The sequence below is a fragment of the Microtus pennsylvanicus genome, chromosome 4, assembly GCF_037038515.1.
Source record: "Microtus pennsylvanicus isolate mMicPen1 chromosome 4, mMicPen1.hap1, whole genome shotgun sequence".
NCBI classification, from domain to species: domain Eukaryota; kingdom Metazoa; phylum Chordata; class Mammalia; order Rodentia; family Cricetidae; genus Microtus; species Microtus pennsylvanicus.
In genome coordinates this window covers 71,691,580-71,703,662 of record NC_134582.1, presented here as the reverse complement: position 1 = coordinate 71,703,662, position 12,083 = coordinate 71,691,580, and the positions used below count along the sequence as shown (strand labels likewise).

The 12,083-nt window shown below is 46.7% G+C and overlaps 1 protein-coding gene across 9 annotated transcripts in view; it reads right to left on the bottom strand.

Annotated features, from left to right (window-relative positions):
• Positions 1-4,235: 4,235 nt before the first annotated feature.
• Cdc14b (cell division cycle 14B) overlaps positions 4,236-12,083 on the bottom strand; it is a 73,896-nt gene continuing 66,048 nt past the window's right edge. For 3 of the 9 annotated variants that reach the window (XM_075969356.1, XM_075969365.1, XM_075969360.1), the window contains 3 exons: positions 9,676-9,792; positions 7,866-7,925; positions 4,236-7,575 (listed from right to left, as the gene is read on the bottom strand). In XM_075969356.1, the coding sequence (XP_075825471.1) occupies positions 7,539-7,575; positions 7,866-7,925; positions 9,676-9,792 (214 nt within the window). In that variant the 3' untranslated portion in view covers positions 4,236-7,538. Of the gene's footprint in view, positions 7,576-7,865; positions 7,926-9,675; positions 9,793-12,083 lie in introns of those variants that run through there. The other 6 variants (XM_075969358.1, XM_075969363.1, XM_075969364.1 and 3 more) reach the window with 3 other exon arrangements.

The following is a 12,083-nucleotide window of genomic DNA, read 5'->3' as shown; positions in this document are numbered from 1 at the left end:
GTGAGAATCAATTTCCCAGGGTCCAGTCTACTCCCACTGTGGCCCTAGGTACAACCCAAGGAACAACTCCAAGTGGACTCTGAGCACTGAATTGGCTGGGCAATGTCCTGTAGTCACCTATGTTTATATGGTACAGGAAAGGATTAAGAAAAAAAACAAAACGGGTTCACCCAAAACTTTCCTTAAATAGATGAAACCGTCCTTAAACAGATAGAACTCTTGATGACTAAAGTCCACACCAAGACACTTTTCCTCAGAGTCTGTGCTAACGTCATTTCTCCCTCAAGGCACCATATCCTGACCCACCAGAATTACTATTAAAAGGAAACAATACAACTCAGACCACCCACAGCATGGGTGTCCCCACCATGGGAAGAGCCCAAGGCAGACAAAGGCCCCATTCCCCGAGCCCAGTGTTCTTTCTAGGCACTGTAACTGGAACACAAAGGACCATGTGTACCTCAGTGGGACATAGGAATCCTGGAGTATTTGTGGCACGCTCTTGTTTCAGCCACCCCAAGGACCACCATCAGAGAGGTACTGGGGTAGACTAGGAACCAAGGGAGAGCTCAGTCTTAAGGCCCTAGTGGCTCCTGCTGCCTCAACCTCATCCATCTCTGCTCCAGAACTTTTGCTCAGGCTACAAGGCTTGGTAACAGGAATGCCCCTAATCAAAACAGGTGTTTACAAACCAGAGAACCACCTGTGGGCCTGGCAGGTCCAATCAACAGGGCAGAGCCACAGAAGCCTTTAAAGCACTCTTCATAAGAATGCCCAGTTGCGGATGGCCAACTGTAGCTGGGGACACAGAAACATTTATAAGAGGGTGAACAGAGAGGCAGTCCTGAGTTGTCAAATACTAAAGGCACCAAGGGCACTTGTGTGCTCATTCCTGATGAACCCCAGAACCGTACTGGTGGCCCACGGAGACACTAGCAGACGGCTTCATGGGACAGCAACAGGAGGCTCTTTATTTAATAAAGTCCCAAGTGCTCAGGAATGCAGATTGGCTTTTGGAAGGGCAGAAAGGGAAGAAATAATACCAGGCGGCCTATGAGGTAAGTGAACCATGACTGGTGTGACCACTATTGAGGATGTTCTCTGAGCATCCCATAAGGCCTTGAGGTAACAGGCAAACAGGTTGTTCTCCCCGGCATGCTGTGTACCCGTGGAACCAGCCACGCTGCTGGAGAAGTTGAGGGTCTTTTGCCCACGGGAGGCATTGACCTGAGAGGGCTCAAGTGGTAACAGCCCCACTGGGCTTGTAACTGAGCAGCTACCCCAGGGCTATCAACTGGGCACCCTCCTCACCCACCAACAGAGCCGACGTGACACCCAGTGGCAATACTGGAAGAAAGAAGCAGACACGTTTGCGGGGTGGCTGAGGTACAAGCCTGAGAAAATAGGCTTACATTGTACAAGATTCACAGTGAGGAGCGCAGCACTGTAGTCAGGAGGGATCGGCCCTGCGGACTCTGAGCCATATCAAAAGCCGGTCTAGAAAGGTTAGAGCCCGAGACAGCCAGCTATCACTGGAAAAGGAGGAGATGGTTAAGCTGTTCTCAAACCTGTTCTTACCCCTAGTCCAGGGCCAGCCATTGTGCTCATGGCAAAGCATGACCAATGAGACCCTTGCAGAATGTCCCTCCCGATAAGTACACCATGGCCGCCGCTAGCTCCCCTCCCCGTCCTGTCCTGCCAATCCACAATGCCGGAGGACTTGCTGCCAACTCCAGGCCTGCCTGAAGTGTTTCCTGTGTCGTCCAGTCAGACCACAGACTTGCCCCATCTCCAAGGGAAAACAGATACAGGTTACAGTGAAGACACCTAGGATCAGGCAGGAAAATAGCTGACTAGACAACCCCAAGCTCACCCTAGAATTTGGGCCACAGAAGCTCCACTTTTCCACTGTCTCTAAGTGATGTCTTTTCCCTTCCCATAGGTCTTGGACCAGAGCAGAAAGGGCAAGGAACCCCTATTTCAGCAGGATCCAGTGCTTGGGCGGCAGCTTTGATGCTTCCAACAAAAGCTCTATACGCACTTAGTCATTCTGGGGGCAGGGCAGCAGAATCCCCTGACGTTGGCAGAAATGGGAGAGGAGGGGATGGGGGCTGTCCAATGGTTGGGAGTCTGGCTGGCACTGAGGTGTGGGTGGGACTGCCAGACACCCAGCATCATCTAGAGTCCTATACAAGGGAGAATTGTCCTCTGAAAAGATTTGTTCTGTAAGCTCGCTCCCAGTAAGGCAGCACCCACCCAGCCTGTACCTCCTCCCCCGCCTTCTCCTACCCAGAGGCTGTTTAAAACTGTGCTGTTCTGTGAACACTGGTGAGTACTGGTAGCAGGCAGCCCTATGAGATCCGGTCCTCCGGGCCAAGTGCCTCCTTACCTGGCCAATTCCGTTTGCACAGAACACTGGTCATCCATGGGCTCGTCAAGGCCATGCAGACTGGCTGACAAAGAGATGAGACTCCGTTAGAAACAAGGCAGGACTGCAGGCGTGGTACAGGGAAGCACCTAAGGACTCCCACACACATGAACCAGTCCCTTCAAAAAGGGAACGAGGGAAGAGACTGTACAGATTGCCCAGAAGGGTCCTTTTCCCTCCCACAACAAACATGATAGAAACAGGGTCATCCTGTGCCAGTCACCAACAACAAAACACTTCAAATCTGGATAAAAGAGACCCCATCCATGACCTCAGTGCAGGGCGGGGGGTCAATATCCTGCTATCTGACTAACCAGCTCATCCATGTCTCAACAGCTACCAACGGGAGCTGTTACCATCCATTTGAAAAGCACTATAGCAATATTTTCATATTTTTTTAATTGAAAATACGTATTAGTACATACCAAGCACTTGCCCTGAGTGGCTCATGGTATTAACTCATATAATCCAGCAGGAATATTATCATCCCCATCTTACAGAAGTAGAAACAGATCGATTGACTCAGTCCCAGTCGATAGTGGTCAGAGACCAGTTTTATACACAACCAGTCTGGGCTCTCCTGCTCCTACCATGCTCCTACCAACATAGGCGTGAAAACTGGCTTTGCTTCTTTAAAAGGAAATGTTTGTGTGTATGTTGGGGATGGGAGTGTGTGCACCCTGTAGAGGGCTGAGGACAGTTGTGTCGAGTTCTTTCCTTCCACCTTTCTGTGGCTTCTAGTTGGGCCATCTTGGTAGCCCTTTTGCTTAGCGTTCCCTTCGCCAGGGCTCTGAAGAAGACACTCCCAGAGACTTGCCTGCTTTGGGTGTATTTCCACCTTCCTGCAAAGTTAATGTGAACTGACCCCATTCCGATGCATGAGGTTACATACCAAAGATACCAGGATAGGGAGCTATAAATCTAAAATCAGGCTACATTATCAGACATTCACTTGTGCTAAAAGGTACAAAATAACCTCCGCAAACCTGTGTTCCAGTCGTGAGGAACACTCTGCATGAACTGTTTCATTTGGTTCACTAGGGAAGGAATGTCAGTGTGGAGATGAGACTACAGACCGTGTGGCCCCGGGTCACACAAGCAGATAACCCAGGGAGCTGAGACATAAAGGGCTTTGCCAGGTATGCGGCCAGGCTGCATGCTATGATCCAGGACCTACAGGCCCCACGCCTACTATTCCTGACTCTTATCTTCCAGGTTGTCCAGTGTGGAATGATTTTATAGCAGGCACCCTCACTCACTCACCTCCTGTGAATCCTGAAGCCCTAACCCCTCTGTACCTTACAACTGGCTACATCTAGAGGCAGGACTTTTAAAGAAGTGAAGGCAAGCCACTACCATGGCCCTAATCCATTCTCACTGGTGACCTCATAAGACAACTCCAGGGATGGGCAGACAAAGAGGACGTCCAGTGAGAAGGGTCCATCAGCAAGCCAAGAACAGCAACCTCAAGAGAAACCCACTCCGCTGACATCTTGATCTTGAGATTTGCGCTTCCGGCACTAAGGGAATATATTTTTCTTTACTTGTCCTACACAGTCTGTAGTGTTTTGTTTTGATGTCCCTTGCAAGCTAAAAATTAAATCACACGCCTTTAATCCCAGCACTTGGGAAGCAGAGGCAGGCAGATCTCTGTGAGTTCGAGGTCAGCCCAGTCTACAGAGTGAGTTCCAGGCCAAGCTCCAAAAACTACAGAGAAACCTGTCTTGAGAAAACAAAATCAAATCCATTTTATATTTAAATTACTATCTACTGATTTTGCTCAATAAGTGGACGCATTAAGTCAAAAAACTGTTTAATATTTTTAATTATATGATTGTAAATTATACAATTTCTACTATTTAATATTTTGTATAAAACCATTTTACAATACACAAGATTTTCAAATGCAACAAGAAGTATCAAAAACTACATGTATGTGCCAAGTTTACAGGCTACGGTGAAGCTTTGTCTTAAAAATACCTTCAGGAGAATAAACATCCAACCACTTCTCTCAGCTTTAAAAAATATGATTAGAAATATACAATTTAATAAAATATCAAGACAACGATTGATCAAATACTGATTCGTCAGTTACACTTTAAAACTTCACTTAATCACCTGCACATGAGCGTACAACAAAGTCTTCAAATGAAGGATGCAGAACTGCGGTTCTCTAATCTGACGGACACATCCATTCACAGTGAGTTCTCTAATCTGACGGACACATCCATCCATAGTGAGTTCTCTAATCTGACGGACACATCCATCCACAGTGAGTTCTACTGGGTCACTAAGGAGGTAATTTCTTATACAGGATAGGCAAACTCCTATCAAACACATCTGTAGTATTATTTCCACCCAGTGGCATGGGAAACACTCAGATTTAAGGAGAAATGCAAGAGCGGTCGCTAACCTTACTAGGACATTTCAGTGGAAGAGAAATCTTAAAGAAAATAGATTTTTAAGGTTTCTGACTAACTGCTTTCTAAACTCCGGTAAGAACTTTCAGAAAATATATGCAGAAAGCAGCTGTTACTTCTAGGACACACACCAAACGACAGCGATTCAAGGTAACGGAGGCCTAAGCGTTCCAGGCACAAAGTTACCCAGATAGCTGGAAAGGTCTGTTAGACCCGAAAACGCTCCAAGAGCCTCATGAGAACACTTGAGAAAGCCTCTATGACCTGTCAGGGCCCAAGCCAAGAGGTAGAAGCCACCCGTGGGGGAGAGGCGGGAGGGCATGGGGCAGGACAATGGGTAGGGACTACGTTTGGGGAATCAAGTTAAAGCTGTAAAGTTCTGAGGAAGAGCATCATGTGGCCATGTTTGACCAATACGGCTACCACTGTTCAGGGCCCATCCTTCCTATCTCTTGGCAACAGAGTTCTAGCTGGGCCTCGTAACTGTATTCATCTATCTGTAAGTCCTGAAGCCCAGCTTTGCAGAGATTACTCTCTGGAACTCTGGAAGCTCTGAGTTTCCCTTCACCTATATGCATACTTCCCAGTTCTAATTCTGCTGGAGAAGGACTTGATGACTTTCAAAGCCATCTGAAGTTAAGGGGCCCCTCCACCCAACAGCCACTGATTTATGCTCTGTAGCAACAGGGTCTTCTGCCCACTAATTCAAAGCAGGAAGGATTTTCCATTAGTCAGACCCAGACTTCCTGTGTCCTAGATGCCACCAGTTGGTGCTGGTGACTGTCCATCCCTAGAATTATCACCACAGCATCTGAACGAAGTAGGATTTCCTGGGAATGTGTCCTCACCAACTCACGTTTCCTAAGCAACCAGGAAAGAGAGGAAATTTTAGCAAGAGCCACACCACAGTGGTAGCAATTGGAGCTGAAAACAAAGGGGCAATTTCTAAAAAGCACTGTGGTTATCACTGACGCCCAAGTGGTTTTATTCCCAGACTCAATCACCATGAGTCACGGTGGGCGGGCCCTGTTCATCCATCCTGATACACAGGGCAAATCCAGCTTGGTTCACAAGGAAGTAAGGTTAAGTACTAGGCCTGGCTTGCTCAGGGGAGGGAGAACCTCCCTGCGAGGGTGCTATTTTAGACTCAGGTGCAGTTTGATTGAGCATTACAAGTAAACGAAATGTCCTCCTACCTAGACCTTAACTGCCTTTCTCTGGTGTTTAAAAGCTGACTAGGGAGGGGCTCTTCATGTGGATTCTACATTGCTATCCCTAGGCCCCCAACTCAATGCCAGCCAGTGCCACAGAGGATAGAAACACTGAAACGGGGGACCCTATGTCTTTCCATTTCTTTCTTTCTTTCTTTCTTTTTTTTTTTTAATTTACCAGACTTTAACTTATTCATTCCATCTACAAGAAGGTCAATTGTTCAAGTGGGATCGCCTGCTCGCCTGACACTCGTCTGTCTTAGGAGGGCATTGGCTCTCAATGGCTTTCAATACTGCATTTCTCCAGTCTCCAAACTGGGAAGAGTCAATAAAAAGCATTCCTCTGCTGTGGAGGTAACCAGGACAACTCTAAAGCATTCTCTAACGATTGGCTCTGTCTTTTTCTTTTTGGCAACAGATAAATTCTGGCTTTTGCAATTGCTTCATGGCACAGGTGCTGTTGACTTCCAGCAGGGGTGAAGAGAGAAGGCACGCTACAGTTTCTAGTCGTATTCCCTAACCAAAGGCAACAGTGAGTTCTCTTACACAAACAGCCTAACTCCAGAAGCAAGCAATTGCCGCTAAAATCAAACTGTGAATCATACAAATAACAAAACTCCACAGCAGCACAGAGAAAAGACTCTACAAAGGGTGAACAATTTTGTCTTTAAAGCCATCAAACACCAGCATTGTTGTTTGGTTTTAATGTACTGGAGGAAACACAATTCTGACGTGTGACTGAGCGATCTAACGCTCAGCCCTGAAGTCTTCATCCTAAAGGACACAAGGAAGGACTTACATAACCTTTCAACTGAGAAAAGGTTCAAACACTCTATCAACATTCTTTAGCATGTTTTGGTAACCACAGCAACACGTAACAGTGTTTAAATGTAGTTTTCACAGATTGTTATTAAAGCACTCTTTGGTGAAAGACAAGCAGCTTGGGTACTTCACACAGTGAACATCACGACAGTATTAACAGGAGCAAAGTGAAACATTGTACCAAATCCTGTCTTAGACGGAGGGTACCACTGGAGAGATGCTCGTCTTCTTTCATCTTTAATCGCAAGACGGCGGTCACAGGCTGAACAAAAAATAAATACCCAAGAGACCTTCATCAGATCCTTCTGAAGGCCAGCAGCGAACACGATTGCCATCACAGGAACACACATGTACCACGCTCACCAGACAGCTCTCTGGTGGCGGAGGGCCGGGTATTGACACCTGAGACTAAACTTTCGATAGCAGCTTTCATCCAACTTGAGATTACAAAGGGGGAGTCGGGCCCTCAAATGTTCAGCCACGCCCTACAGTCAGTGCGTGGCTGAGAGGCCGGTGATATTTTCTTCATTGAATGAACTTCTTATGTGGCGAGAAACTAAGGCCTTTGCAGTGTCTGTTTTGTTTTCAGAGCGATTGGCTAACTCCTGTTGGGGTTTTCTGTTCCTAGTCTTCCCTGGAGTGCTGGTCAGCGGTTTTTTAACGCAAGACTGTCTTAGTCCTTGAAACGGCTGGACTGAGGAGAAAAAAGAAAAAGATTTACCATGAAGACTTTCAAGCGTCCCAGAGGGAGTTTCTGAAGACAAGGGCGGCAACATGAGACAAGCAGGGACACGCGGAGAAGCGCATACGTGGTGTGGTTCATCTGACTCTTTGGAAGAGACAGGACACCACCAACCATGAAGACAGACACGAGAGGAAGGCAGGGCAGAGGAAAGTTCAAATTTCATTTTAAAAAAAAAGCAATAGAAACAAACAAAATAAACAAACACAAGCAGGCGCAGGCAGCAGAGCAAGGCAAGGTACCATAACGCCAGCACGGGCATTTGTCGCAAAGCGTTCCTCCTCTCCCTCCAAGGAGCCAGGCTGTGGGGGAAGAGGGAAGAACGGAAAGAGAGAGAGAGAGAGAGAGAGAGGGGTTACTGGGTGGTTCCAAGGCCAGAATGTGGTCACAGGAAAAGCTCCAGCGCCTCAAGCAGTTTCTAGTTTTGGCAGCCCCACCTTCTCAGAGTGCTTGGCCTGTCTGTAAGGAGATCTGGGCTCACCAGAAATCAACCTGACTCACCCTTCCTCCCACAATGTTATGTTTCAAACCCACTGGCAACTTTCAGAGAAAAAGGAAGAGCGAGAAAAAGAAAAGACAAAGTCACCCATAAAACTGCTTCTGATCGGGAGGTGACCCTCACTTGGCTAACAGAAGACACATCTGAATTTGGTGTGTAGTTTTTACAGACATGAGCTAAGAGTACTGAGTAAAAAGACAACTGGCAGGTCTAATCAAACAGAAATATAACTGGAATCCAAATGCCAGCACTTAAAAATAGAGACAACATCCCGGGACTCCTGGAGATGATGGTGGATGAAGGATGAAATCCCAGAGCAATGGAACAGGACCCAGGGGCCGAGACCGTGAGAGTCGTGATGCAAAGACAGGAAAGATGGCCATGGATTTCACAGCGAAGACTTCAAAAGTCCACCTCAGGTGAGATGGTCACAGACACACTGATTTATGGTTTGGATGAGTAATGAAGGACCCCGAGCACCACACCACACCACGTAACAGGATGACAAGGTACAAGTTACCCCGAGCCACAGGCGTTAGGACAGTTTGGTGGCAGAAGAGTGATGGTTCCCAAAGATGCAACCTGAAAAGTCACTTGGACAAGACAGACTTAGGAAAATGGGATGAAATAATGAAAAAGAAAGGACCATACAGAAGGAAATGCAGCGATGGGGTGCGATGAGGGTGGAAACACAGAAAGGCAGCATTGTAATGGATTTACACTCCTGAGAGGAGGTAGGGGGTGTAAAGTGTGGAGACTACAAACTTCCTTCTGAACCTGACAAATGAGCAGGAGCCACGCAGGGCACCAGCGCAGGAACCAAACCTCTCTATCCCGCACAGTCTGCATGCTCCACGCCGTCTGGACGTGGTTTCAGTCCAGATGGACACACAACATGAGGGCAAACTTACACCGATGTAAGTGATGAGGAAGGACAAGACTGTAAAAGAGGTGGGCGAGGAGAATGCAGAGTCTGGCTCAGGTTAAGCTCAGAGCTCCCCATTTCAAAGTGGAGCGGCCCCACGGCCAGCAGATGGCGCCCAAGCTCCTGCTGTCTACTTATGGGCGGGAAACAGCGACCCTGTGGTCTGTCCCTTATCAGAGGCTGGGTCTCAGGACAGCTTAAAAATTACACAAACATCCGGAAACAGTGGAAAACTTTCTCAACAGAGCCTAGCATAAATGAAAAGAGTAACAACTGAGGAGACAGAAGAGGAAGCAGCCACGGCAGGTCTTGAAGAGAGAGCTGTGGCCAGAGATTGCTCTGCTATGACTCACTGAGCTGGACCTGACAGACATGACATGAAGGGGCTTCCTCCAAGACGGGCGCAGCACCCTGGAAGAGTTCTGGGGCAACGCCCTCAGCTTCCCCATGTCATGCCAGAGACAGCACTTGCAACACAAGGAATTTCCTCTGGACAGCCAGTAACACAGAAGCCTCCGTTCTCATCACAGAAACTCCACCTTCCTATCTTCATGTCCGCCCCAGAAGCTGGGGCCAAGAGAGTAAACTGGAGACAAACGGGCCCTCCAGAGCAGGACTCTTTTCTCACCTTTTTAGACTGCTTTTCCCCGAAGCAGATCTGGTGGTTCGTTTAGTAATGCCTGCACTGCCAGAAAGGTTAGGTTCAGGGGTTTTACAGCTCTGAACACTGGGCTGAAGAATTACTCTGAAAACAGTTGGAAAAAGGTAAGATTACAGTCACTAAAATAACTTTTAAATAGTTGACAGAGAAAGGCAATTTTGCACTTTGATATAATTATTTGTTTTGCAAATTGAAGAATTTTGTGCAGTCAACATTTGCCACTTACACACACACACACACACACACAAACCTTGAAGCACATTACTACACCAAGCATCTCGTTTCTCTTTGAAGGTTATTTGGAGATAACCAGAATAGTCATAAATCCAGTATTTCAAATATACGTCTAAATATAAACGTAGCAAAACAGCTACATAATATTCACTGGTCAGAGCAGAAAGCAGATATAATAACAAATAATTTTATATGCCAATGGAAAATTTAAATAACGTTCAAGCAAAATTTTAGTTTTGTCTGTATCATAACTATGTACTAAATGTTCAGTTAATCACTTAAATGCTGTGAAACTTGTCTTAGTTAAAACCTAAAAGCCTTTCTATGACAGAAGACTGCCTAGGAGGAAAAATCACAAAACAGAGCAGGTCACACACAAAGCATGCTCCCCATAAGTGATTCTCATTAAACGGTCAGAAGAGAAAATAGCAGAAAACACCAAAAGACGTTGGCAGGCCAGTCTTTGCTTCAGAACCACCCGCACTCATTTTCCTTCATCAGCGTTTGCTAGAGGAAGGAGAAAACACTGACTTTAAAGCTTCCTCCTTAGCCGGGCAGTGGTGGTGAGGCCTTTAATCACAGCTTAGGAGGCAGAGGCAGGTGGATCTCAGTGAGTTAGAGACCAGTCTGGTCTACAAAGTGAATTCCAGGACAGCCAGGGCTACACAGAGAAACCCTGTCTGGGGGTAGAGTGGGCTCCCTCCTTTTAAGTCAAACTATAGTCGGGAGAGCCAATAACAATCTGCAAGAGACCAGCTCCAGGGAGTAAAAATAAGTCCTTTCAGCTCTGGAGGAGTCCGCTTCACAGGCCTGTCATGGGCAGGATGATTGACAACAACTGGTCCTCCTAATGAAGCACAGGTTCCGAAGTTCTGATGATGGTGGACTGCCGGCAGTAAAGGCACCCAAACACCTCACTGCTTGACTCACAACAGAGTGAGAACAACCCACTGCTGTTCCAAAAGCCCTGCAACTTCACAGGCAATGGAGGCCCTGGCTGAATCTGCCCGTGTCACACAACTGACCTGAAATATTCTAAGTAGAAACAGTAGGTGCGCGCAAAAATGTGACTCAGGAAGGAACCAACATGAGCCCAGATACCCAAAATAGGATTTAGTGAAAGTTCTTTTTAAGGAATGACGTAACAATTTAGGGTGCACATCATAATCCCGCGTATTTATTGGGCACGAGGACTCACTTCAGTATGTGTATATAATGTATAACAGTAAGATGGAGGAGCTGACTCAGCCCGGCCTCATCCATCACCCCTAGTGCTGGAAACCTTCAAGGCCCCTCCCTCGCCTTAAGAAACTCTCAGTCGTCACCACAGTTGCCCATACTGGGCTATACAGAATACTGATACTACTTCTCCCAACCAACTGCTAAAATTTCTTTCTGCTAATACAAATGGAGGAGGAAACATTTATTTATCTCTCTTAAGGATATGAATCTAGAATTTGCATAAAGGCAACCAAACCCACCAGGTTTGGTTTGATTTTTCCAGGTTTCTGGGCAGTGTGTATAGTTGATTCTCCTCTATGGCTTCTTGACAAAAGAGAAAGATGAGACTGCATTTTTCTGAAATGTCACTCCTCTATTTCAAATTATTTGAGGTCAAAAGCAAGGGTAACTACCGTACTGTAAGATCATTAGCACAAAAAAAACCCAAGAAACCAGTGCACCGCCTGCTCAGGAAATCTGCTCCTGGTTTCTTAAAACTGAAACTGAAAGTTTAAGTGCTTTACAATATGAAGAACTACAACGCCCCTCATCCCACCCACATCCCCCAAAAAGGCTGGGCACTGGTGGTGCACCCCTTTAGTCCCAGCACTTGGGAGGCAGAGGGAGGTGGATCTCAGTGAGTTCAAGGCCAGCCTGGTCTACAGAGCAAGTTCCAGGACTACCCAGAGAAACCCTGTCTTAAAAAACAAAAAGCAAATGATGAGCCATACCAAAGTTTATAATATAACAAACAAACAAACAAACAAAAAACCAAAACCAAATGTTTGACCAGTGTGTTCTCTGAGCCTCCAAACGCCTGGCCAGCTTTCTAAGGGACCACTGACTGCCACAGAGTTTTTTGTATGATGCCCCACAAAACCCTCCAAATTTCTCTAGCGATACCGCCCCCCCATGCATGC